The following is a 26,503-nucleotide window of genomic DNA, read 5'->3' on the forward strand; positions in this document are numbered from 1 at the left end:
TAGGAATTTGCACTGAATATCAAGAATGAACTTGGGTTCGACCTATGAAGAGAGGAATTTTAGAGACAATTCACCTGTCAGCGACAAATGTCACAGTTAAAATGCCGCTAGTTATTGTATGAGAAAAGAAGGGACAGCCATCCCTATTTACTGGACTTTGACATCACTTGGCCGTATGGCGGAATCTGTTTTAACAAATTATGGCGTCTTCACTGGGTATCTATGGGCCTCGAACACCACCGAATGGGAGCTATGGCACAGACCAAACCAGCGAATTATGCCCATCCATTATTTTTCATCAATTCTGTTATTAATTTTTCCATTTGTAATAGACTAGTTTACGATATTTTAATTTACTGCATTTATTTTGTGCATTCTATGTGGAATTGTTACTATATTACAGAATAAAAATTATGTGAAAAAATTCTGAGCCGAATAAATGATTAACACTGCCAATAAACACACACACACACACACACACACACACACACACACACACACAAATGGTCAAAACATTTCTTCTGCAAAATATCTGGGCACAGTTTGAAATATTTTCTGTGCGAAAATTCTTTAGTATTTCTAACTTCGTATATCCTTTTTGAAACTTACAATATTAACTGCACATAATCACTCTTCATCGCTACTAGCAATAATGTCGTCGTAATGCTTCCAATAAGCGCAATGGTTCGGAAATATCTATGAAACATGGAAATAGGTCATACTGATATTCATAAATCTGCAGATGAACATTCTTCATAACGTACACATAACGGGCGTTCAAAAAGAATCGAAGCGGAGGCATAATTACAGAAACCAGTACTCGTATGTTAGAAGTATTGACCTTCGCTGTTGAGACACTTGTCCCATTGTGACAAAAGGTGGTGAATGGCTGTCTCATAAAATTTCCGGGCTGTGACGTTAACCAGTTTCACACGTACAGCTGGACGTCATCGCCCGGGTGAATCGTTTGCTCCTCAGAGCCTTTTCAAGGGAACCAGAAATGGCCGAATCACAGGGAGAGAGGTCCCGACTGTATGGAGGGTGGCCGAGAAACTCCATTTGAATTTCAGCAGGAGTGCCGCGACTGTGTTGGCCGTATAAGGCTTTGCATTGTCATGGAGCAGAACGACACACCATGGGCGAGAGACTGCCTACTCGCTCTGATTTGACCCGCTTGGCAAAGGGTGGTCAATGTTTGCGTTTAACACTGGGCATTCACAGATGTCCCGTGCTGCACCAAATGAATCTGAAGGGGGCCATCTTGGTCAAAGAAGAACGTCAGCATGAGGGCAAACGATTCACCTCAGACGACGATGCCCTGCTGTACGTGCGGAACTAGTTAACATCGCAGCCCCGAGAATTTTACGACACTGCCGCCTTGTGTCACAGTGGGACAAGTGTCTCAACAACCAGGATCAGTACTTCTAACATACAAGTACTGGTGTCTGTAATTTTGCCTGATTGATTGGCAGCACACTCCCTCATCTTCTAGCACTTGTAAATATATATCAATAGAAGACGTAAATTAATCCTACAATATTTACTCTTTAATACAATGTCTTGGTATTTTTCAACACATTTTCAGGAGCATCACAAGTATGTTAAAAATAAATAAATGTGTAAAAACATGGCAAATATGTATAATATTAAAATTACAGTTATAGCGCTAAATGTAAACAAAAAGCTTTATATTGAAGTAGTGACAATTTTGATAAGATGGTGATCGCACAGTGAGCTAGCCTCCCTCGATAGATTTCCTTTTATAAAAGGAACCGTAAGCGCACGCCAGCACACCACATTTAAAAAAAAAAAAGTCGTTTACCCCCTTCGGTCCCGAAAGTAAACTAAAAGTGGGAAAAATGTTTCATTGCTTTTATTGTGCAACTGATTTCGAAGTAACACGAAAATACAATTTTTAAAATTTTATATTATACAGTATTTGAATAACTGAAGAACACCTATGTGTATATTGCGTCTTAACATAGGAAAAAACTCGTCGTCTCATTTTTGTGGATTTTGGCAAAACAATTGCTTTTGGAGACACATTTCGCACTTTTTTCCACATTATTTCAGTATGTTACTTGCATTCTAGTAACTGACATATTGAGGCAAAACTACTCTCAGTTTATTCGGTAAAGTGGTCAACCCTATCATATTTGCTTTCTCTAGTTGGCTTTGGCACTGTTCCTCTTCGTTTTGTCGTTTGGTCCATCAAAACTACCTGTTCCACACTCAAAAATTCTTTGGGCAGTATATGCATGTCTAAAACTTTTCAAGCATTTAGCGTAATTGCCCAAATTAATTTATAAGAGGCATTCATTTTTGTTTTGGGATTCCTTATTTAGAGAACATCTTTTATGCATAATTTATGAGGTATTTATTGCTAAATCAGTGAAATGATTGAACGGTCTGACAGTCCACTGATATTGGACCTGTAGCATGCCATTAATCTACCACAAAGGTCAATGCCATTCATATTGCTTAGAGACTTTGACAATAGCTTGCTGTGTGACACTAACCTTTATTGTTTTTGAAATGGGCCCACGTTTGCGTGTACCCTCTGCTTCATTTTCTAAGCATGAACATAACAAAATACCGGATTTATTGTCCTTCCATTTTAGGGCACAAATTTTCTCGTCATCCCTTGAGTACTTATCTCATTGCGCCTATTGTAGATCCTGATCTCTCTTCAATTTCGAATCGACTTCTTTTATCATTTTTGTCATCACAGTTCCTGTCCGAAATATATTCCTTTCTGATAAAAACTGAACAGATTTGGAACTGCTAAAAATCTGTCACTATAAATTACATGTTTATAATCCTTGGGAGCAGTATCAGACAGAAGTGTGAGTGTACCAACTCCTATGCCATGTTATTTTTTATTGTTTTCAGGAATAGTTTCTTTTGCATTGTAAATGGCGGAATCAAGGACAAGCCCACCTGAAGGCGCCAAAATAAAAATTTTCAGGCCAAGTGGATTGGGGGGCTTAGAAGGGACATATGTCCGCGTATTACACATTGAATATCATCTGCTCGTCCACTGATAGGTGTCGAGACCTGGATACACTGTCGTATTTGCTTCTAAAAGCATCAATTACAAGTCTAACCTTCCAGAGTTTAGTCACTTGCGTCATGACCTCCAAATGTTCAGAAAATGGACGTTATTCCTCAATTCGTAATGTCTGTCTCTCGTCATTGTTGATGACAAATGTGGAACATCAAGTTGCATATTCCAGCTATCTTTCCTGGGGCAATTTCGACGTGCCCATCAATATCTCAATGCCAATAAGGGACAAAATTTCATTACTATTTGTGCCAAAAAGTTTAGTGTTCTCTGGCAATGATATAAATTAATTTGGCCTGAACTGTTTTGCCAAAAAAATTAGCGAAGTGCTCTAAGAAAAACTGTGAAGGACATATCAGTTTACCATCTGTCAGTTCTTCAAAGTTGTTCTCAGCAGGCTGTCGATTACATATCCTGCAAACAAACAGTATCACTCAAAAGTCTTTACAAAAACCACGCCGGAGTAAACAGAGAAGTACACAAATATAAGGCTTACTTAGATTTCCTCTCGTTAAAGTTGATGTTCCAGCACTGAGTGCATTACTGTTACATGCAGGTGCCTCAGGAGTAATATCCTCACTCAAGTCACTTTCTCAAGTAGTTTTATAGTTTCAATGTCATCTGAAGGTCCAGGAAGGAAATTACATAAAACGTAATGTAATTATTGAAGTAATTAAACAAAGGAATAAAAATGAACTTATTGACAAAATTAAAAATATTAATCAAACACCGGGGTTAAAATTCGGGGGCTTGCCACCCTACACCAGGTGGTCTCCAAAACGAGGTCTGCGAAGGTATTTAGGCCTACTCCTGGCCGCGCTCGAGCGCAAGTTTTTTTACAGTAGCACGCGATTCTTCTCGGTCAACTCTTCACAGATGCAAGGAATATGCCTGCAGCTGACTGTGGTTTCCTGGCAGTGTTTGCTGTGTTGTTTAAAGTCTTCTTTTTTCGAATACGTGTGCAATACGTCAGCTGAAACTCAGATGGAGGGAAGATTAAATAGTGGGTGCCGTATCTTCAATAAAACGTGAGCCGTACAATTCTCGTTATATAGAAAGACAACAAACGTAAGTTATCTGTAACGTAGTTATTAGTGTACTTAAGGAACACAACATTCGTCCCAGTACGGAAAAAAACTATGGTGCACAGTATTAACTTCAAGGGCAAGATACGTGAACATGGACTCTTAAACATTAAAACGTGCACTTTGACAACAAAACATTTATGGGACACGTGTTCAGGAACGCTGGTAATCCTTCGAGGAAAGTGGGACTGCAGCCGGACACGTAGTACTGTAATAACAACAAAACCAGCGGCCGTATTTGAATCTAACGTCGTTTATTCTTTTTACACAAGCTACCGGCTTCGACATCACATGGTGCGATCTTCAGGCCCCGAAAGTAACCTGCCACCCACAACCGTTTTCGTGTGCAATGACAGAATCGTATGCAGCGGGCCAAAATTAACTGGATTCCTTAGCATCCGAGGCAACAAGCAGCCCAGCATTGTGTGCACGGCTCGACTGATGCCGTCAGAGGGTCATTTGGAAAACGGAATGGTGTGCCGTGGTCTTCAGCGATGAAAGCAGATTCTGCCTGTACCCAAATGATGGTTGTTTGCGCTTACGACATAGCCGTGATGTGCGCTATCTCGTGCAAGACACACTGACTCCTCATGTCTTACGATCTGGGATGCGATAAGCTACTACATTCTTTGAACTTTGGTGATTCTGGAGGGGACGCCAACCGGCGTTTGGTACGTGCAAAATGTTGTTAGACTCGTTCTTTTGCCTTCTTGCACCAGGAAAGTGATGTGTTGTTTCAACAGGATAATGCTCGCCCAACTCAACATCCTCTGCGAGACGTGCAGCAACTTCCTTGACCAGTTCGATCTCCGGACTTGTCTCCAAACTGAGAACGTACGGGACAAGAAGTGACCCGTCAACATCTTTTACATATCTACGTGACCAGGTGAAGCAGGCGTGGCATTACACATCCCTGGACCTTATTTTCTATCTGTACGATCGACTGGATGACAGAGTCAGACCCTGCATTGCCGCCTGTGGAGGCTACACCACATACTAATACGGGTGTTTCACGTGAGTAGATACCTGCTACCTCAGAACTACTTGTGCTATTGCTCTTGAAATGTAATCTTTTCATGTACATATGCACTGTTGCAACAACAAATCTTTAGTGAATTGGAAACCTCTAAAGGGGTGTACTAATTTCTTTTCCGGTAGCGGATTGTGGAGTATAAAAAGACTGACTGCCACATGAGATTAATTATTGGCTAGTAATCAGCAGGCAAACTGATGTTGAACCTACACTCCTGAGATTCAAAAGGAGCCAACTCTTGGTTGATAGCTGTGAGCAGAGCTATACTGAGAGGTTTAGCACTATTCGTGACAATCGACGAACATTTCGCGACCTGGCTGGCAAGTGTAAGTTAGGTGATGTCAGAGAATCCACTACCACGGGCAAATTGCCTTGACATTGGTACTTCAGCCCAGGTGAAAGACGAACATTGGCATAGTGAACTCGGGGAAATCCGACACTGGCTTCTGGCCACAGTGCATGGCCATCTATTTCTGCCTATGCATTTTGTTGAATTAAGTTCGGGTAAATGGCAAAAAAGGATTTTCTGGTACACACGTTACGAAACTATTTTAATGTCCAGTGTCACGTTATTAAACGATGTGTAACCAATGGGAAAAATCCGGTACACCTTACGTATCAATGGCGAATCACGATTGAGCACATAATCATATTGATATATTTGAAACAAAATTATGAAAAAGATGAGTTACTAAATTATATGAACCAGTTGTCGAATACTTCAGGCACAAATAACGATGTGAATGGAGGCTCCCAAAATATACAACTGAAGAAGATTAACATCTGAACATAGTCTGAAATTGTAAGAAAGTTGTAATATATTTCTTAAAATTGAATTCATATATTTTCTACTTGGCTTTGTATTAAGTGACTTTTGTGAGAACATCTGTATCTTAGTTTGGTCACCCTCATATGATTTTTCATTGAACTGATGGTAAGAATTGTCTCCTACGGAGTTAGTTCTAGCCGTTTCCTTCCGCCTTCCAAATGACATTAATTGAGTCACACAGTCGATATCTAACTGCGGCGACGTGGCTTTGTGCGGGAACCATATAAACACACACATCGATGAACTTTAATCATATTAGACAATGTGCTACTTTCACCGCAGTAGACACTCTAAAATCACACGTAACAGAAACTGCGAAAGCTATATCCGTGGCTATACTTAAAAAAATGTCAACACAAATAGCCTCTATCCTGGCACTCTTGTATTTCACACGACGCGATTCGGAAACTTAAAATCCACACTCGTGTGATGATCTTTAAATTAGTCTGTTTGTGGCCTTACTTTCAATTTCAAAAGCCACCTAGGTTTCTTCCAACCATCTCCTAAGTTCGTTGCCGTGTCTTAAACATGTTCACGTCATGAAAATTGACCGGAAACCGCGTGTAAAGCGCCGGCCGTTTCATTTTCGCGCCGCGTTATTAATAGACACTAACAGACATCACAGAAACAGCTGTGTTAAACACTACGGACAGCAGACAAGCTACTATACGCGGCGTTGTTGTCAGTTCTGCGTAAAGACATTCTTAGACGAGAATTTCACGTCAAATCTTTCCAACATAAAATTGTGTTGCTTCCTAGAAGAGGAATTTGTTTGACGTTCCGTTACGTAAGCTTTCTTTGAACGCACTGTTGAAGGTTGACGATTGTCTTTCCCAAACACCAATTACCTTTGTTGGTAAGAGAGAAGGTGATCACTGGAAAGCATTTTCCCCGAACTTCAACACTATCTGCAAATCTTACAAAAAATACATTGTATCTGCAGCTACAAAAATCTTAACGCATCCTTTTCTTGAAACTCTTTAATTGTGCCACCTAACACTGTTTCAACCTATGCAACCATTACTACAAGAATGAAACGTTTGACTGTCAGAATATCTATCATACGAAAAAGCGCGCATAGCTCTTTTTATGTATGTATGTATGTGTGTGTGTGTGTGTGTGTGTGTGTGTGTGTGTGTGTGTGTGTGTGTGACTTAACTCATTTTCTTTAAACAAAAAACTTGACTATACTGTATTTTTTTCCTTTCCTTAAGAGCTACGGGCGGAGAGGCGAGTGTAGGGGCGGCGCCCTCTAGCCCCTGTGTATTGGTGACCCCTGATCGCATGACATTAAAAACAGTTAAATCTGTACATGTAAACGATCTTTTGAGTGACAACTGTAGAACACGTGGACTGATAACTTCCTAAACAATTATCGACATTCAGAAAAGCAATTTAAGGCGCCAAGTTGGAGCATCTGAAGTTTTAAATCTATCCTCAAACCTTCAAATTGTTATACACATGATAGTGCATTATCAAAGGTGATCCAGCCGGATATCAATGCATACAAAGAAGGGCAGCACGTGTAGTGACGAGTTTGTCTGAAAAGTGGGGGAGGCTCAAGGAAATGCTAAAAAACATTAAGTGGCAAACCTCTGAGGATATCTTGGTTTTTGTCTCGTTACCAGTAAATCCTCGCTTCCGATTCGTTAAAGATTCGAATTCCCATGTTAAAACCGTAATATCTCAAGAATTACGTGTCGTACAATAACGTAATTTTCCAGATTCGTTCAGTCGTATATGTGGACACTGTCTGCAAAATGTCTTGCGAACAGAGTTCGTAGTAAAAAAGTAATAAATTAATACGTCGTGCCTCATGCAGAAGTTTTACTGTATGAACAGCGAAAAACATCGACTTATGGAGAGTGTCAACGAGAAAAAATTCCGTGAAGGCTTGGTATATGGTGCAAAGATTTTTGGGAGGCATGAAGTGCTCTAATTATCAATGAATATGATCGGGGAAATTTGCACGCCATGAGTTTACATTACTTCAAGACTTATATGCAGTTTTTAACGGTAATACTAGATGTATTGCGTTAAATCTTTAACACATTATAGCTCTTAACGACTAGATTAGAACAGAATTTAAAACTTTTATCAATAACCATGTGAAATGCTGAAAATCACATTTTTGGTGCCTCGGAAGTTCTATCAATAACCTTGTGAATTACTGAAAATCAAATTTTTGGTGCCCTTGGAAGCCAACAGCTAGACCTGCAATTGGGACCGGTCCCGGGTTAACTGTCTAGTAATGTAGATGTGCATGTATCATGGATCGTAACAGACTACTCGTTATGATCTGGAATTAGCCAGTTTTACAATTACAGTAAATTTTTCAATAAAATATTTCTACATATTACCACCCTCTACATTTGATTCCCGTAGGAAGCGCGCAATAAGATTAGACCATTCTCCTTGCGTCCCATACGCAAACTGCATGGTAAGTAACCCTCACATGAGACTGCGAAAATATTCTTGCTATGCAATTCACAGTGATCTGCAGAGTATGGATGTAGATTGGGGTTGGTATGACCATTCTTTCCTTCGTCCTGCGAAATTACTTTCTCAGCTAGTTATAGTGGCACTTACTACAGTCAAACGTGGAGTACGAAACACGACCCCAACACTGAAACTTCCTGGCAGGCTAGTGCTCTATCGTCTAGGCTATCCAAGCATAACTCACTACCTGCCTTCAATAACCATCACCGAAGGAAAATTGGGGGCAAAATTCAAGTAGTCATAAATGTTTGTATAACGCAGTAAGAAGTTCTATGAACAACATACTAAAAATCCCCATCAGTGGGGTGTGAACGGAAGTGGGTAAGGTCACTTTTTTAGCTGTTTCTTTAATTAACTGCAAATTTTGGTGAATTTTTTTCCCTGGATGTAATCAAACTGCCTCAGATTTCCTACAGAAAAGGTCCTCTTCAATTTTGCTCTAAGACAAATAGTTTCCATACTGCGGTGGATGGTCAATGGCAAATTATTAAAAATAGTGTTTTACAGTATAAAATTTATGTTACTGTTAAATGGTGTGGGTTAAGAACAAATGTTAAATATTTGTATTACGTCCAAGCAATACAGCTCTATTTAGGGATAAATTGTGTTTTAGGAGTGTAACAAGATGGAGGGGTGAGTAATAGAAGCATGGCAGAAGGCAGGTCAACAGATTGTTGCATGCACTGAAGAGATTCTCCATTATAACTACCCCATTATGTGACAAGAAGCAAATAAAGAGTGCCTTTTGAATCATTGGCGATGAAGTGTGCAGACATGTCGGTAGGTGTCAATTTTCCACAAAGTGTGTATGCACTACATGGAATACTATAGTAACCAATGACACTAACACAAGGAATGCATATGAACACACCATGTAAACTCTGCACTCAGCTCTACACTGTTAGAGGGGAAATTCTTTATTAGTCAATCTGTATGGCAACTGTAGCTTTCTCCCAAAGAGGCAACTTCTCCCACCGGGTACTGCTTGAAATTTAATAGCTCCTGTCTCCGCCATTACAAATACCACTGTGGTTTAGTGGCACTGGTACAAGGAATATATAGATATCAAAAAGGCTATTTTGTAAGACCCATGTGTTGCCATCTGTATACAAGTGATTAATTATCCTGTGGTACAATGAAGGAAGTGGAACAGATTATTACGAGAAAAGGAATTCTTTACTTAAAGTACTGTTTAACATAAAACTATTGGATAAAGTGCAAAAATAATTTTGGTGAAGGTACTTAATTCTTATAAACTGTTTGTGTTTTGCACTTGGTGCATAAGCATATAAAGAAAATTTTCTTATAAAAAAAGTGCTGCTGCTCAATTTTTAGTTTAAATTTTCTATCTCTCCAACTCCTCTTATGTGAGTAAATGAGATACTACCAATAAGTGCGATGACGTCAGTGACGTCTGTAGTGTTGGCGGGAAAGAGGTACGATTTTTAAATGTGGCACCTTGATGTAGTCTATCATTGGCAACGTATTATAAAGCTCTGTGATTGTACTGTAGTCACTTGGTGGTGAATAATAAGGAATGACCAGAAAGTTGCTTTGTCTCAATGTTAATACATCTCATCCATTTCACCACTTGTAAAGTGGGCTGCACTGAGTGGATCCAGTCATCACACATCCACAGTATATCTCGAAAGGTGGTGTGAGTATGTCTGATGGAATGGGACTGATTTTGTTGAAGTATAAAACAGTGATCTGCTGTAATGCATTGCTTGATGTTGAGTTGTCTGAAGTTCCATAACACCTAGATAATCTACTTCTGTTGCAGAGGGAGACAATTTACCCTTTGGGCCTCTTCAGACGTTAGGAGAGCTGAGGTTGGGATAATGGATTTGATACACCCATGCTGTGAAAAGCATTCCAGCTAGTGGTAGTGTACACAATGAAATCGCTATTGGCGATGTTGACAGGTCTAGGAGTTTTTACATAATAGCTCAACACCTGGATCTGTCAACATTTTACTGCACTGTCACAAGGGTAATGCTGTCAATGAATTCGACAACAGCAATTTCTTTGTCTCCAGGCCACTAGCTGGAATACTTTTCACAGCATGAGGGGTATCAAATGCATAACCACAGCCTCAGCCTTTCCAAGACCTGAAGAGACCCGGAGGCTTAAACTGTCTCCCTCTGGAACAGAATTAGGACACCTAGGTGTTATAGAAAATCAGATATTTCAACATAGAAATTCAGATATTTCAACATAAGTCAGGAAATGGGTTACAGCAGATTACTGTTCTGCACTTGATAATGATCAGTCCCATTCCATCAGACAAACACACACATCTTTGGAAGATATACTGTGGATGTATAAGTAACTCCACTTAGTGCAACCCACTTTACATGTGCAAGCAATTCCAAAATGGATGAGATGCATGCCACATTTAACGGTGAGTGAAGTGAATTAACTCTCCAATCATTCATTAATTATTCACCACCAAATAACTGCAATGCAATTGCAAGGCCTTACATCTTATTGTAAAGCCGTGCAATTTTACGCCACTGTCAACATCACACATATTGCTGAAACATAGTACTTATAAGAATGTATGCTATGCAAAAGCTCCGTTAACAACTGCAGATGTGTACTGAATTGAAAATAACTACACTACATAAACACGAATTCAGCCAAGTTATTTTGTGTACTCACCTATGGAAACTGGATAGGAAATGCTAGGAAGTTTTAGTTTGTCTATAAACTAAAACCCAAGTAGTGGTTGTGGTGGGGGAAACTGCCTTTGACGGAGGAGCGTTACAGCATCCTTCCAGGACGACTAGAAATGAATTTCTTCTGTAGCAGTGTGCAGAGATTTACGTAGGTTCCGAGTTTCTTGCATTAGTGTTACTAACTCAAATCCGCATTCAATGCAGTGTTAATCCACTCTGTGGAAAATAAACACACCCCTACCCACTCCAGTCCCCGGGGCACTTTTGCGCACTGCGACGCCTCCCTTTCACATGGCGCGAGCGATTGGTATTTTTGCCTAACACCCTGTAGTTGCTTGTCATGGGGCCGAGTGAGCAATCACCTTCACTCTCTTCAATTTGCAGTCCTATGAAGAAGGAAGTGCTGACCGCAATCCAGTGACGTATCTTATCTCGCATTTCTGTCTCCCCGCCCCTCTCCCCGTTACAGATCCAAAATACAATCTATCATTTAACCCTTGCAATACCAAGGGCGGGGGTATTATATGCCCACCTTTCGAAAATATTGTAATCTAGTCAGTTATTTTGAAAATAATATTTATTATTTTAATGAATTAGTACACCAGATTTCATAAATGCTGTAATTTTTCATTTAACGTTAGCACAAAAATTTAAGTCTAAGCAGTAGATGCCACTTTCCCTAACGAAAATCATATCCAATATTTTCAGGTTCAGGATCTTTGTTACACATAAATATGCATCTAAAACGCATGTTGAGGGTAAAAGTCAACAACCATTAAGGAATTTTTTTTCAATTTATTGTAGGGCAGGCATAAAGTGCCTCCCGCTCCCCTATAATGAGATGCGCGTTACGAAAAATGCGTAGGTGCTGTGCTACTGTTGATATGACTCTACTGCTCCAAACAATATTTATTTTCAACCAACTTCATTTGACAAACACAAATTTTATACCATTAAACACTATTTTCAATAATCTGCGATTTTTCCATTCCCTGCAACGTGGAAACTACTAGTCTTAGAGAGAAAATAATAAGACCTTTCTATGTAGTTTAATTTTGTATTGAGAATTATGTTCCCTAGAATTCTCAGTTTTCGTGTTATTCAAGAAAAACCTAAAAAATTACCTTTAAATGCAACCTAACCAACTCGCCCACACTCCACCAGTTGGGACTTTTAGTATAATTCACGGCCTTCCCCATACCACTGCACAAAAATTTGCGACTACAAAAACTTTTCCCCTATTTGGCATTATTTGGTCTTCGCTGACTGGGCTAAACGGCATCACTTAGCGCACTCCGCTGCACAATGAACGCCCTTCGAGTTCTCATTATCACAATCAAATTGTGGGAGACCAGGTATCGCCCATTAACTGATGTTGCATAGAATGATTTGGATTTTCCCCTCTTTCCTCTGATATCGAAGTAGCACTCAGCACAAAGAAGGGAACTCGCACAATAAGGACGCTGCGAGGGGTCTTCATGGATAGCACGAGGTAAACATCGCAAAAGCTCTTAAGGAACATAAATTATTTGACCGAAACACTGAACTGAAAGGTACACAGAGGTACAGGTACGGATTCAGCTCATATCCTCCTTGTGTTAACTAGCTGATCTAACTAGTATAGTTAGTGGCTTCTTATTTAAAATACAATAGTAGAAACAGGACGTGAAATGTGTTTCCAACATGACTACCGAACTCGGATAGAGTGCGAATGAATACGTAACAGCTGAGAACAGCATGATGAAATTATAAACAAACAGAGTCTGAGAGAAACTGTATTAGTTAATGAATAAAAATGAATTATGCAAAGTGGAAATTCTACAAATCTAGAGGTTAGTGATCGATGAAAAAAATGTTGGGACATTTAAGAAGCAGTGAAGCTGGAAGCATTTAAAGTCACAGAGGCCCATACACACACAGTAAAATGGCAAAACAACGCATGCTATCAATGAAAGCTGGGCATAAACATTAAATGGATGCGAATGAAAGACAGCGACAAATCAAAACAACAACAACAGGCGCAAGAAAGTAAAACCAAGATGGATGAAAGAAATCTGTAGGAAAATTGAAAACCAACTACTTCTAATAAAAACTGATGTTATGCAAGGGAAGATGGGAAGTAAACGTGTTGAAATAAGGTTCCGGACTGCACTAGGCTAAAATAAGATGAAGGAACAGATCGAAAGTCTTGCGACGGAGAACGACTGTCCTCGAGGGTGAAAAATGATGAATTTCGATTAAGAACCCTGTGATCAGTCGTGTTGGTACTGTGATCGTACTGAATTACTTTCGGCCTAAAAAAAGGGAGCCAGCAAGGAAGCGATAAGATATCTTCAGATATTCTGAAATAAGTAAAGATATTGACTTTTATGTAAACAGATGTATTACGATCAACACTACCTTGCAGAACGAGTGTAGTAAACTATCTTGCAGAATCAGTAAAGTCAGTCAGTCAGTCTGATTTTACTTTGTTATATGAAAACTATAATTATGTATTAAAAATTACGATATGATATACTGAAAGAAAAGTTCCGATGCAGAATAGATATAAGTGCCCGAGTACATTTTCTGATACTGTACTTGTGGAAAGGAGATTAAAGAAAGCAGACTGTACATATTACCTGAATTTGTGAACATAGGTAAATCCTCTGATCATGAAATGAGACGTTATAGAGCCAATACGAGTAATTTATATAGAAGGGGTAAGAACGGAAGTAAAAAAATTCATTTAAAACAGCCTGCCGCCGTTAATTAAGTACCAAACGAGTAAGAAAGGAGTTTAAAAAAAAATTCCGCAAATGAAACTTCGGTGCTGAGGAGTATAAATACACTACTTCAGGCAGAAATTCCTGGAACGTGTCTAAATAAAAACTTCCGTTTCAAAACTAAATGTTATATCCTGGAGCAAAAAGTGTGAAAGACTTCTTATGTGCTTTCACAGTAAAATGTTGATCATCAAATGCAGATAAAACTCAAACGAGGAAGCACAAGTCAAAGGATGGCCACAGGCTAACTTTACGGAAAGGTTGGTATTCAGTGTATTTGGTTTGACACTGGAAGCAGCGATCGAGGGGAAATAGTGTATAAAAAAGACATAATATATTGAACATATTACAGAGGACTGGGTAGGGTGGTGGTTGTAAAAAGTGTGACAGTCTTCAGTTGCACGCTCATAATACCTATTTAGGCTTCCATTTCCACTAATCCTAAGCTCTATTTGTACTAATTCGTTTGTGGGCAAAGAATGTGCAGGAGAGAAAGACCTAGGCACCTTCTTTCCGATTCTGCGTTCAACGGTATGTAGTCCCCAGCTCTAGAACATCTCTCATAGAAACAAACTCTGACTGACTTTAAGAATCTTGTACATTTAATTGAAGCCATGCATCTTCCGTGTTAACTACTGAATTAATTCATTTGGTCTCTTACTAGAAGTTAATATTTATGAACTCTCGTGGGCGGAGTCGACTGGAACGAAATTAACATATCTTCCAACGGTTAAGTTACACGATGTCCAAAAAACATCATTCATTTAAATTCAAACCAAAAGAGTCTTAACCCCATATCTCTTGAAAATACGTTCTTATCAGAATCTGCCCACTTGAAATCCATATCCTACAAGAAATCCATATCCTACAAACAAAAAATTGTCACTGGCTACACAGACAAAAATCTTCTCATAATTCAACAAATCTAAAATTTAGCAAATAATACAAATGACAAATCAGTAAACATTCAAAAATGTCCTTCCGAAAGTTGCTGTAGAAGGCAACGTTCGTTAATGTTATTCTTCGACGCATCTATTGTTGGTAACGCTTGCAAATATCTTCGGAATCGACATTTTCAAAATATTTTGTGTATGCAAAAATTAACTGCGAGCCATAGTTCTATTGAAATCATCTAAAAGCGTAGTTTCAAATGCTTTCGCCACAATATGATCGTGTTTCATTTTTCCTTTGCAAAATATGCTACTTCTTCCGTCTGTCCCACAACAATGGTCCTCCTCCTCCTCCATGTTGGAGACTACTATTTACAAACACGGCAATATTTATACTCTCTCTCTCTCTCTCTCTCTCTCTCTCTCTCTCTCTCTCTGCTACAACAGCTGTTAAAACTCGTTTCAGTCCAGCAAGAGAGAACAGTTTATTCTCTGCTGACTAGAATCATACGACGAATTAAATGATTAATACGTTTCATTGCCTGCTGAGCAGGCAAGCCTTAAATTCTACGTCTATTCTCAAATGAATTCAGACATTACAGGCAAAGTTTAACAGCAGGTGCTAGTAATTAAATTATAAACACGACGGTTCGCAACATAGCTGAAAGAGAACAGGCAATATTTATGTTCTCTCCCTCATTTTTAATGAGCTTTGGGGCACGATTGTGTTGAGTTGCCACATTTCTTGGCATGCAAGTACACAGAGGTAACCAGCAAGCAAATTTCCGTACATAAAATTCAGAGCTGAAATTACTTTTCACGTCATAGTGTCGGATATCTATACTTGTCGGCCGAGTACCTACGAGAGATTGGGCTTATTTAACAGAGAGAGAGAGAGAGAATAATTGTCGTAGTTCACACTACTACAATGTGTTAATATCCTCGAGGCGTCATTTCTGACTTTAAGAAAAAAGTTTTCTGTAAACAACTGTTTCCCTAAACAAACATTTTGTCAAAACGACTTTTGCCCACACCTAACACATTGTGTCAGATTCCTTAGCTAGCAGAATGTAAAAAGTTCGCAGTACTATAAAAATTCTAAACAAAACATTGTCTTGCCCTGTGAAAGACACTGTAGTGTCAAGTCATACACCTGCTGTTTCTGGAATAGTAGCGACGGAGAAATCGGCTGGAGGTGCACTTTTTCGTCCGCTATGATCAGTCATGTGAAGCAAGCAAGAACAGGGCGAGGAATTCCTGTCTCTAGCAGAACGTGTCCTCATGCCTTGTGGTCTACCTGCCATAAAAAGAGTGTAACGATACTTTGAACGGAAGGAAGTTGGACTTATATGAACGCTGGCCTGTTACGGAAACAATGCGTCACAGGATGTCATCAACGTTACGAGGAAACAGGGAGCACCCTTACTGCTATACTCTATAGCACGAAGTCACACAGATCCACTGTTGTCAGAGAAGAAAGTAAGAATCAATTAGCAGAATCACGATGGATATTAGCGCTTTTCTTCGGTCAGAACGGATTGTGTAGGCTGTAAGGCTCATCTAAGAAACTCAACAGCATAAAATAACAATCAAAATGAAGGTGTTAATAACTGGTGTTTTCTGTGCGCCACCACCTGCAGGCAACGCATTACCTTCTCATTTAATGGGATGAAAATACAAATCCGAAACAAAACAAAAAAACCACCCGTAATGCAACACACTGCAGCGAAACGCAATGCAGTGCAGTCACATCCGCACCGACAGCTGCAGTTCAGCGCGCAATCTCCTGATCCTCCGTAACATCTGCATGCGCGACTTACCTTGTGGAAAACATTCCCCATGGTTCTTCATTCCCACTCCATTTACTGCAGCCGTCACTCAGCAAGCTAGCTGTCAACTGAACTAGTCCAAAGAGTTCAGGCTTGAAGAGTGACCGGCGCGGCGCTTGCGCATTGCAAGTGTGTCGATAAAGCACGCTACTAACAGTTACGAAAACATTGCTTAATTCGTGTAGCTGCGACGCGGTGGCTTCGGGGGCAGTGGAATCTACATTTCTTTCTGGTTTACGCACATATTGAAAGGACAAACAGAACATTTCGACCAATAACTGGCCGTAACTAACATCTATATAGATAATATGTGACATAACTACACTACGTAATTATGCGCGGCGTCAAATTACACCTCTTCGTTGAAGTTATTAAGATGTAAAAGCAGCGTCGAATGACATGTTAAGAAATCCTTAGTGGAACAGATCATGAGACAACTATGCTACCGATTAATAACAAAAATTACGGCGTGAATCATTTAGAGCAAAACAACTAGATACCGAAATCATAATATAAGAAACTACTTTTCAATTGTAACATACTGTCTAAATTTAAAAAAAAGTCTATCAGGCAGTGACACGAACATACATTCAAACGTTTTCGTTACCAGGTGAAAAAAATAATACTGATCTGTAAATGCGCACCAAAACCCATTTATAACAAAATGGTAGTTCAAAGTAATGTGGCCTTTCTGAAGCGTATGGTGCGAGTTTACTGTGACAGAATGAGTAAGGTCTCATAAGAAGAAATGAGAAACAGAAGATCCAAATAATAAGATACTACTCTGTTCAGGAACCATCGGCACGGGAGAATCGAGCATATGTATGCTGGTATGGTAACTATCTTTCGCACAACAGGAAATTTGTAAGGATTAACATGCAGGCCATTTCCGATGCTTTACACAATTTCGCAGCTAAAAAAAATTTCAAATGTGTATGAAAACTTATGGGACTTAACTGCTAAGATCAACAGTCCCTAAGCTTACGCACTACTTAATCTAAATTATCCTAAGGACAAACACACACACCCATGCCCGAGGGAGGACTCGAACCTCTGCCGGGACCAGCCTCGCTGCAAAAGATATCTTTGCTGTTTCATAATATTGCTCCAAAATGCAGAAAACACTTTTCGTTACATTTTGATTTTGGCTACAGTATGTTGTCCGTGTTGAACGATTAACATAAAAATAACTGTTTTCGTCTGTGTTGTGTTTTGATGAAGCCGGAGTTAGGAAATTAAATTTTGACTCTCTTAAGAGGTTAACCATCACAGTGAAAAAATTCTTCTCAATGACTGCTTATAATATTATATATGTACTATACAAGATAGGAATAAAATATAGCCAACATATGTAACCAATCGAAACCATTTAGGAAACACCACACAAAATGCGAACCCGGCAGGCTTAATGTGGTTTCTTGTGCTTTCGCAGGGAACCAGGCTAACTCGCCTGCCTCGGTAATCCAATAAGGTCGTTCACTGACCGGCCTACAGGGCCGTAAGCTCATCATAGTGTAAGACACGGTGCACCATCTCCGTTGGACGAGAAAAGTGATGTAATTGCTCTAGTCACATTCGCATTTAAGGAGAGGACGACAGAACTAAATGTGAAGGACAGTGGAGAATTACCCAGCTCATTCTGAATACGAGTCTCGTAGGTTGGCCCCCATTACCTCCCTAGCTTGCACGGTAACCAGATACTAATAAATTAAGTAACACTCTTAAGTAATCATGGGAGGAATAATTGCGGTAATCCCCAAAAAAATAACATGAAAAATGGGGGGGGGGGGGGGGGAGGAAGGTGGGGAGATCGCAATAACACTTCAAGGGAAAAACAGGCAGATTGTCAGACGCAACAAAATCCACACTGTTTTTTCGATGCAGTGAGTAAAAAATGAGCAATTTGTATTGAAACCTGTTGCAAGTATATGATCATTTCTTAGCAACCTGGGGTATGAATGGTAAACGTTATGCTTACAGTCTAGTATCGGGAAGGGATACAGCGCCAACAATTGATCGAACGACACACTTGAAATGAAAAAAATGCTCTCTCACTGAGATAAATAAAATCTTAACACTGGAATTTGAACAGTCTTCTGCTTCGACTTACAAGCTAGTGGAACTACGCCAAAATCAGATAAAACAATGGGAACGAGGCATGCTTCTGACGGTAAGCAACCAAACACAAGCTGCTATATTCAATTTGCTGCATCATTAAACACGAATTGGAATCTGAGTGTTTCGATCTGTTTCCGTAACACAGGTAACGAGAAACAGCGCTCCAGTACTACCAACGTGATCAGACAGTTTTTATTGGACCAATGCGTGTTTCCCAGTCAGCGAAATATTTTAATTGTACGGTAATGTCTGTTGCTCAAAGAACGTCAATACTGAGAAATGCCTCTTCACAAAGAATTTGAATATTTCGATAAATGAAATTACTAACGTTGTTGATAACATGTGCTATATCTAGTTATTTCCAAAGAGAATACTTACCGTAAATACGCACCCAGAAACGCAATAATATCGCCAAAATGCTCAAAAAAGGCCTTATAAAACACCAAATAAATCAAGGTCCGTAGTAATACTTACATGATTAACTTTAAAACACATTTCAGAAAATATTTTCCAGAAAACTAATATGAACACAAAAAACATTTCGTTGTGTATGATGGTTAAAAGAAGGGCCAATATTACTGCACACATACATGCCAATATCATTGATTGTTCCAGCCTAACTTATCTCTTTAAGTCCAATAACAATTTTCGTCACTGTAAGTGTGTCATGGTGCTACTTTATTTTCAAACACTCGTTACTACACTGGATGTGAAGCTGGGATTACTTCTGAAACCCTAAACACCAAAGATTACCAAGATAACATTCCTTCAACGTCACTAAAACCAAGATATGATACGCTCATGCAGCACGTTACACCTATTTATGCTGCAGTCCAAGCACTAACGTACAAAAATAAATAATTATTTTGCAGAAGACAAATGAATGAACTAAGCCTAGAAAGCAAGGCCTTTTTACATCTCCTAGCATTTGAGGAGAAATCAAACCTCTACTACATTTCATTAAAATCCTAACTACACGAAAGAAACTGCAATGAAAGGTAACTTAAGAGACATTCAAAACAGAGTATGGTACGGAAACTAATGAAATCACATTGCGTTACGCGTGCGTCGGCTGAAGGGCCATATTAATCGTGCACGCCGATACGACTAAGACACTTCTTAAACATAGTCTAACTTGCCTGTTTCCCCGAAAACTAACCATGTCTTACGTAAGCACCCTCCAAGTTAAATGCACCCATATATTTTCCCAAACCAGTCAGTGAATAATCCTAACGTCGACAAATGTCTGTGATTATTGCGCCATAATAATAGCAAACTATGAAGCCACAAAACCAACTAACGAGTTCTAGTACTTAAAACAGCTAAAAACGACTGGACGGACAGCAAGGCAATAAATAGAAAAGTAAAAAATGGCCTCGAGCGCTTTTAGTAAACTAAATTACGTTTTCTGAGACACTGGAGATTTTTCTAATGATAAGAGAGAGTAGAATTCAGTTTCCGTGCAAGATCCTAACTGCGGTGCTTCCAAAATAGCTTTTAATCTAACTTCAGTCCCAAGAACGAAAATAAACAACTTCACTGATTACCTGATGGTCTTGCGACAAAATTAAGTTCCTTCCTAGAAACTAAATGCACTGCGTTTTTTGCAGTTACGTGTCAAACTGTTTTCACTAAGTCACGATCAGATATGACCCACGACCTCTTTTGTTAAATAATTTACATTTCACTGCACGTCTTCCACAATGATACTAGTGTCATTTGAAAATGGAACTTTTTTGAATTATTATTTTGTGGCTGATCGCTGATATATATCTAGAAAAGGGTCAAATTCAGAAAAGAAGTCAGCTCCACTTTGCAAACAGCTTGATAAGATTCAACTTTGTTCCCATTTGTTGACTCTAGTATTAGCACTTTTCAGTTGGCGATAAAACACGGCCATTAAGCCAGAGCCATTCAAAAACTGAAGGTTTCCCAGCAAACAAACCACAGCTGCATATTAAAGAGTTAATACAGAAGACAGAAAAACTAACAAGTTCAAAAGGAAAGAGACTGGAGTGAAAGACTAAATAACACTGTAATGAAAAGCATATGGAGTTGAGCTGGATATGCAGTACATGAAATAGTGATAAGAGAGAAAGCAATTTGCTGGATTTCGAGAGATAAATGCTGACTACGCTGGTCTAACAGATGGTGAGTGGAAGGCATTAGAAAACATACATGGGCATCTTGGATATATGGAGTTTTAGGCTTTAAAGAATGAGAAAGTCTAGTGGATTCCAAAAGGGTGCTGCTGTTGCTGATGGCGGAGTCATGTAGAAATTAGGTCCTACCCGGAATAGAATGATTCTCGCTGATTTTTCCTAAAATTTTGAAGAGGCCACCACCTTACCGTAGATATTGTCAAGCCTTTGGGGAGGATTATCTTGGTGATGGGTCCAGCTAAACTAAGAAAAGTGCACATCACACTTTTTTTATACTTATTATCTTTATTTTTAGTGGGCAGGTATTTTTCGAACCATCCTGATGCACAAACATTGTGTTGATTCTCTGTAAAATTGACAAAGACACATTTAACTATCACCTGCTTTGTAGGATACTGAATGAGCTATACCTACTATTGTACAATGAAAATATTGATGGAACTATGTTGACCCTCCTGTGATGGATTACAAAGTGTTCTATTCAGTGATAGCAAATCCCACCGATATGAAGACCTTCTAACAATTCTCAAGAGTCTGCTGCTGATCCAATCCCTAGTGTAGACAATGACAGCACATACTTTGAAAACTGGCTTCTCCATACACAAAAAGGATTTTCTTCAAAAGTAACTGGTGCTGGTTACTCAGATGAAATCCACCCACAAATGAATGTCTTAAGATTCTTAGGACTAGAAAAACACTGTTTCGATGGTGTGAGGATGATTCCCTAATGCAATAACTCAAGGCATTGTTTCATTCCACAAGACAATTAAAATGTTAAAAATACTTGCAGCAAAATTTGCTGACTTGCCTTCATGACTAACAACAAACCACTTCGGGTTTTGGATATAGGAACAAGGAATTTTTCACAACTTCTAATATGAATCTCTTAATGTATTAAATTGAAGATGTCAATGCATATTTATACTGGAAATACGATAAAACGACCAGCCACTTTTGAGCACTAAGCTAATGTTAGGTATTATCTGCTGACAGTAAACATATTAGTTCTGTTCGAAAAATATCCAACCTTTGACTGGGGGAAGAAAACAGTGGCTTACCTGGACCATTGGACACCTAACCACCCCAATGTAGTTCCCCTGGGACTTCACACACTACTCCCAGCAGTGCCACCATTGTTGGAAGCATGCCCAGAAAGGCTCTTTGATAGTGGTGTTTAGCTCAGCTGTCGTTGCTGCTATAATGTCCACTCGTCTGAAATTGGATTCATTTCAATGGCTTCCTAAGTTTGGGGAACAGCAAGAAGTCACAGGGAGTCATATCAGGAGAGTAAGGAGCCCATTGAAGCACAAGACTCTGGCTTTTCACCAAATATGTCTGAATCAAGTGCAAGGAATGTGCTGGAGCACTGTCATGATGGAGGCGCCAACTTCCTGCGGACAGCAAGTCTGTTCTCTTGCACCATACAACATCACGTAGGCGATGGAGGACATCCCTGTAGTATTTGTTGGTGATTGACAATTTGGTGCGTACTCATGGTGTACCACAATGAGGTAGCCAAAAAAGCAGTCAGCATCACTTTGGTATTATTGCACACTTGACAGGCCTTCTCTGGTCTTCACAAGGAACGCGTCCACTGTGATGTCTGAGATTTGTTTTCCAGGTCATATCCATACAGCCACGACATGTCACCAGTGATTATTGTGTTCATGAACCTGGAGTCACTGCTTGGGGAGTCCAACATGTCCTGTGAAACTTCAACATGAGGTTGCTTTTGCTCCACAGTCAGCAGCTCAGCACAAATTTCGCAACACTCTCTTTGTGGCCAAATTTTTTGTCACAAGGGAATTTGCCAAAAAAGTACCACCTGTTCCACAATTTTTCTGACAGTCACACAGCAGTTCTGCGCCACCACAGCAGTTACTTTGGCAATGACCTGGTCATTTCAGCATGACTGAAGCGTGACTCGCTCTCCACCAATGTGCCGCCATCTTTAAACCAGACGTATCACTCCTTAATTTGCATGATGCCCACAGCATAATCCCCGAAAGCCGTCTGAATCTTCCAAATGGTTTCCACCTGACACAAGCACTTCATACTACCTCACTCAACTACTACTTGCCATCAACTGACACTATTGAGAGAGAGTGTTTCACCACCAAAACAATCAACCAAGTTAAGAAATTTAAAAGGCGACTAAAAGCTGGGTTTTCTAGTGTGCTACTTACTACCACAATCCACACAGATCACAAAAGCTATCATAGAAACAGTGTATTTAATAACTATTTGAGGAGATCCATACATGTTGCCACATGGTCGGATATCTGATAAGTTTGAATGACACCACTGTTGACATCGTCAGCTGCACTACTGTCAGCTTAAACATACCCCCCTCAAGCAGTACATCCATGACAAAATTCTATAGTTACAACAGGCTCATAAATTTAAGCGGTAACTGATTCACAACAAATCATCTCTTCCATTGAACCTCACTTTAATTTTGACAATCAGTAACTGTTAATTGTGGCATCAGATACTAAATGCGATCCCTGTAGCTCTAAATTCTGGACACTTTCAAAACGGACAACTACATTAACAGTGAAGTTGAAGAGTTTACAGGAGAAAGCATCAGTTCTACACATTCCTGAAGTTATTATCTACTGTGTTGGCCCACATGCTGGAAATAAAGTTCAAGATAACTGATCTTGAAATGGATGTAGTTCCTTCACTTGCCTGTCTTACAGTGTGATGTAAACCATGTGAGGTGGCACACTGATTAAGGCACTGGAGGAATGGGATGAAACTCTCCACACAGCTGTACGTATGTGGATATGAGGGGCAATCAAAACATTTCCATTTGAAGTCCAGAATTGGTATGCCAATCAGCAAAAATTGCTGTGAGACAATCATCCCACAGAGGTTGAAGATACCCATTTGGTAAAACACCCTATCGCACTATGTGAAGAAGTCCATAATTGTATGCTGCAACATCCTCAACCAGTGGGAATTATACATCCTTCGAGGCCTTTTTTGAGGGGCCGAAGGTGTGATGATTGCATGGGGAGAGATCAGGACTAGAGATTGGCTGGTCAAGTGTCTCCCAATTGAGTTGGTGTAACCTCAGTATTACAACATCTGCAGTTGCATTACCATGAAGCAACGGGCACCCCTTGGCACACAATTTCACAATGGTGGTTTCCGATGGACATGCTGCTTCATACACAGACTTCATTTTCCAATGAATGTATACCGGTGTTTGTCCTTCAGCAGTCAAGAAAAGAATAATGATACAATGGTCCTTTTTGGACACATTTGGTAATAACGTCACCATAGTTCATGTTTCCGTATTTACTGCATGCACGTCAAAAAGACATGAATGTCACAGTAATACCTTAACTACATGCCGTTACTTATATATCCAAATTGGAGTCACACTACGTTGCATATACACTGCTGCAATGCTCTCAAACAGAAACATTTTGATGGTTCTTTATATTAAAAAATTTTCTTTGATTGTTTTCAGAAACTCAGGGTGATTTCTTAAACAAGACCACGATCAATTTCTCTCCTTAAACACACCTAATCTGAGGTTTACCTGAATCAGTATAACTTCATGACTAACATACATATAGTTGAATGTGGGAGGGAGCAAAATTTCTGGTTCACTGTTACCTGTGTAATATGGCAGCAAAAAATACAAATGTGCAGTATTGAGTTCAGTGTTACAGGTCTTTACACTTCCAATAGTCTGACTATGCAGCAGAGCCTATTGGCACTGTTTACTTGTTTACAGAACAAGCCTGTATACGAAAAGATGTTAAGCAGATGTGATCAGTGTTACAGCTATAGAAAACGGAGCACTTGTGACCTGGCAGTAATATGAGGCACAAAAATGAGAGTATCAGCTGTTCTGATTTTGAAGTAACACAAGGACTTTATGCCGAATATTTATTTTTTTAAATTTCACTTCATAACTACTGAAGTGCATGTACATTATGAAATAATGTTTTTAAATAAATAATAAAAAGATGCAATTTAAGAATACATAAAAGTATATTTATTTATTGGAGATGACATCTCAAAGGTGAGCATTTTTGTGCAACCACTCCTGCAGTCTCTTAAAATTGTACATGGTTTGAAGTAACATTTTAACAGGAATTTCAGCAATTGTTTCTTGGATCTTAACTTAGTTCGTCTGCTGTAGAAGGACGATTATGTTAAATTTTCCTGTTAAGGTACCTCCAAAAAAGAAATCGCACACTGACAGATCAGGGGAGCTATGAGACTACAGAACATCAAAGTTTACTGAACTTATGTGGTTACCAAACAATTGGTGTACAGCGACCACCAATATTCACGTTGTGCATGATGATCTGTCTAGCTAAAACCACACATTGTCAATAATTTGTGGAAACTTGTTTAACACAACAAAAGTTTTGAGCATTGCAGTGTACTAATTCAAAGTGACAAGTCACAAGACCACTCTTGTCCTCAAAAAACTAAGGTTTTTTCTGTGCCATATGTGATACAGCACACCACACACTATCTTTGTTGCTGTGCAATGGACGTTGCTGTAGTGGAGTGCAATTTTATTGTGCACAACAACAAAAATTTTATTTATTAAAAAAATCCATTAAGAGGGAAATGATTGTTTATCTTTTCAAGCATTCTTTCAAAGAATTGTTACTGCATTAGGTTATTGGTGGGTATCGTTCCTGGATGATCTGCAACATGTATAGTTGGTAATGTAAGTCCTGTACCAATATTCTTCAAACAGTTGTACTGTGCAACTGTAAAGACAATGTGTGGTGGCAGATTGGATAATGATAGTTTCTTCCAATAGCATCTTGAACAGCTTCAATATTGTCTGGTGTAAGAACAGTTTGCACACAGGTTGAGGTTTCTTTTTCATTCCTGAACCTGTTTCCTCAAAATGACAGGTCCAAGGGTTAAATGCATGCATTGACAGGAAGTGATTGCGGTGTCTTAATTCGAAGTGATGATGAAATGTGAGGTTTCCACACTGTCAGATTTTGTAAAAAGCTTTGATGGCAAAAACACACTGTGTACCATACCAAGCAGCCACATTAACTAAATGGCAAAACAGTATGAGCAGATTTGTGTGCGTTACTCAGTATTAACAGTCACGAAGAACTACCAACATAAAATTCAAATCCCATTTCTCCGAATCACCTAGTACAGGCCTGGAACGTGAGGTGCGATATGCTAGCAGGCTGGAGTATAGTGACTGTACAAGCAGTATGGTCATACTAACAAAATGTCTGGGACATGATATGGAAAGTAGCTTCACTCTGCCAACAATTTTCAGGTCTGCTTATCCACATTTTAATGTCTCCTGTACATATCAGATGTTTTCATGTTACCTTCACAGGAAGATGTTTGTGATCCAGACTTAGTAAACATTACTGGTATGTGTTAAACACAGATGCTTAATAGTCTACAAAGGTTGATTTTACTAAATGGGACCAAACTGCAGGAAACTCTCCTCAAAAGACTAAGGAGGACGAAAGATCATATGGATATATGGCCAGAAATGTGTTCTGTCTGAACTAGGGTTTTAGCTCCACGA

General features: G+C 39.3%; 1 protein-coding gene across 2 annotated transcripts in view; it reads right to left on the bottom strand.

Annotated features, from left to right (window-relative positions):
* LOC124795253 (transforming acidic coiled-coil-containing protein 1) overlaps positions 1-26,503 on the bottom strand; it is a 214,961-nt gene that overhangs the window by 123,369 nt on the left and 65,089 nt on the right. The window contains exon 1 of one of the 2 annotated variants that reach the window (XM_047259197.1): positions 16,667-16,756. The exons of the other annotated variant lie outside the window; for it this stretch is intronic. Within the exon in view, the coding sequence (XP_047115153.1) occupies positions 16,667-16,687 (21 nt within the window). The 5' untranslated portion in view covers positions 16,688-16,756. Of the gene's footprint in view, positions 1-16,666; positions 16,757-26,503 lie in introns of those variants that run through there. 2 annotated transcript variants of the gene reach the window in all.

This window comes from Schistocerca piceifrons, chromosome 4 (genome assembly GCF_021461385.2).
Source record: "Schistocerca piceifrons isolate TAMUIC-IGC-003096 chromosome 4, iqSchPice1.1, whole genome shotgun sequence".
Taxonomy (NCBI): domain Eukaryota; kingdom Metazoa; phylum Arthropoda; class Insecta; order Orthoptera; family Acrididae; genus Schistocerca; species Schistocerca piceifrons.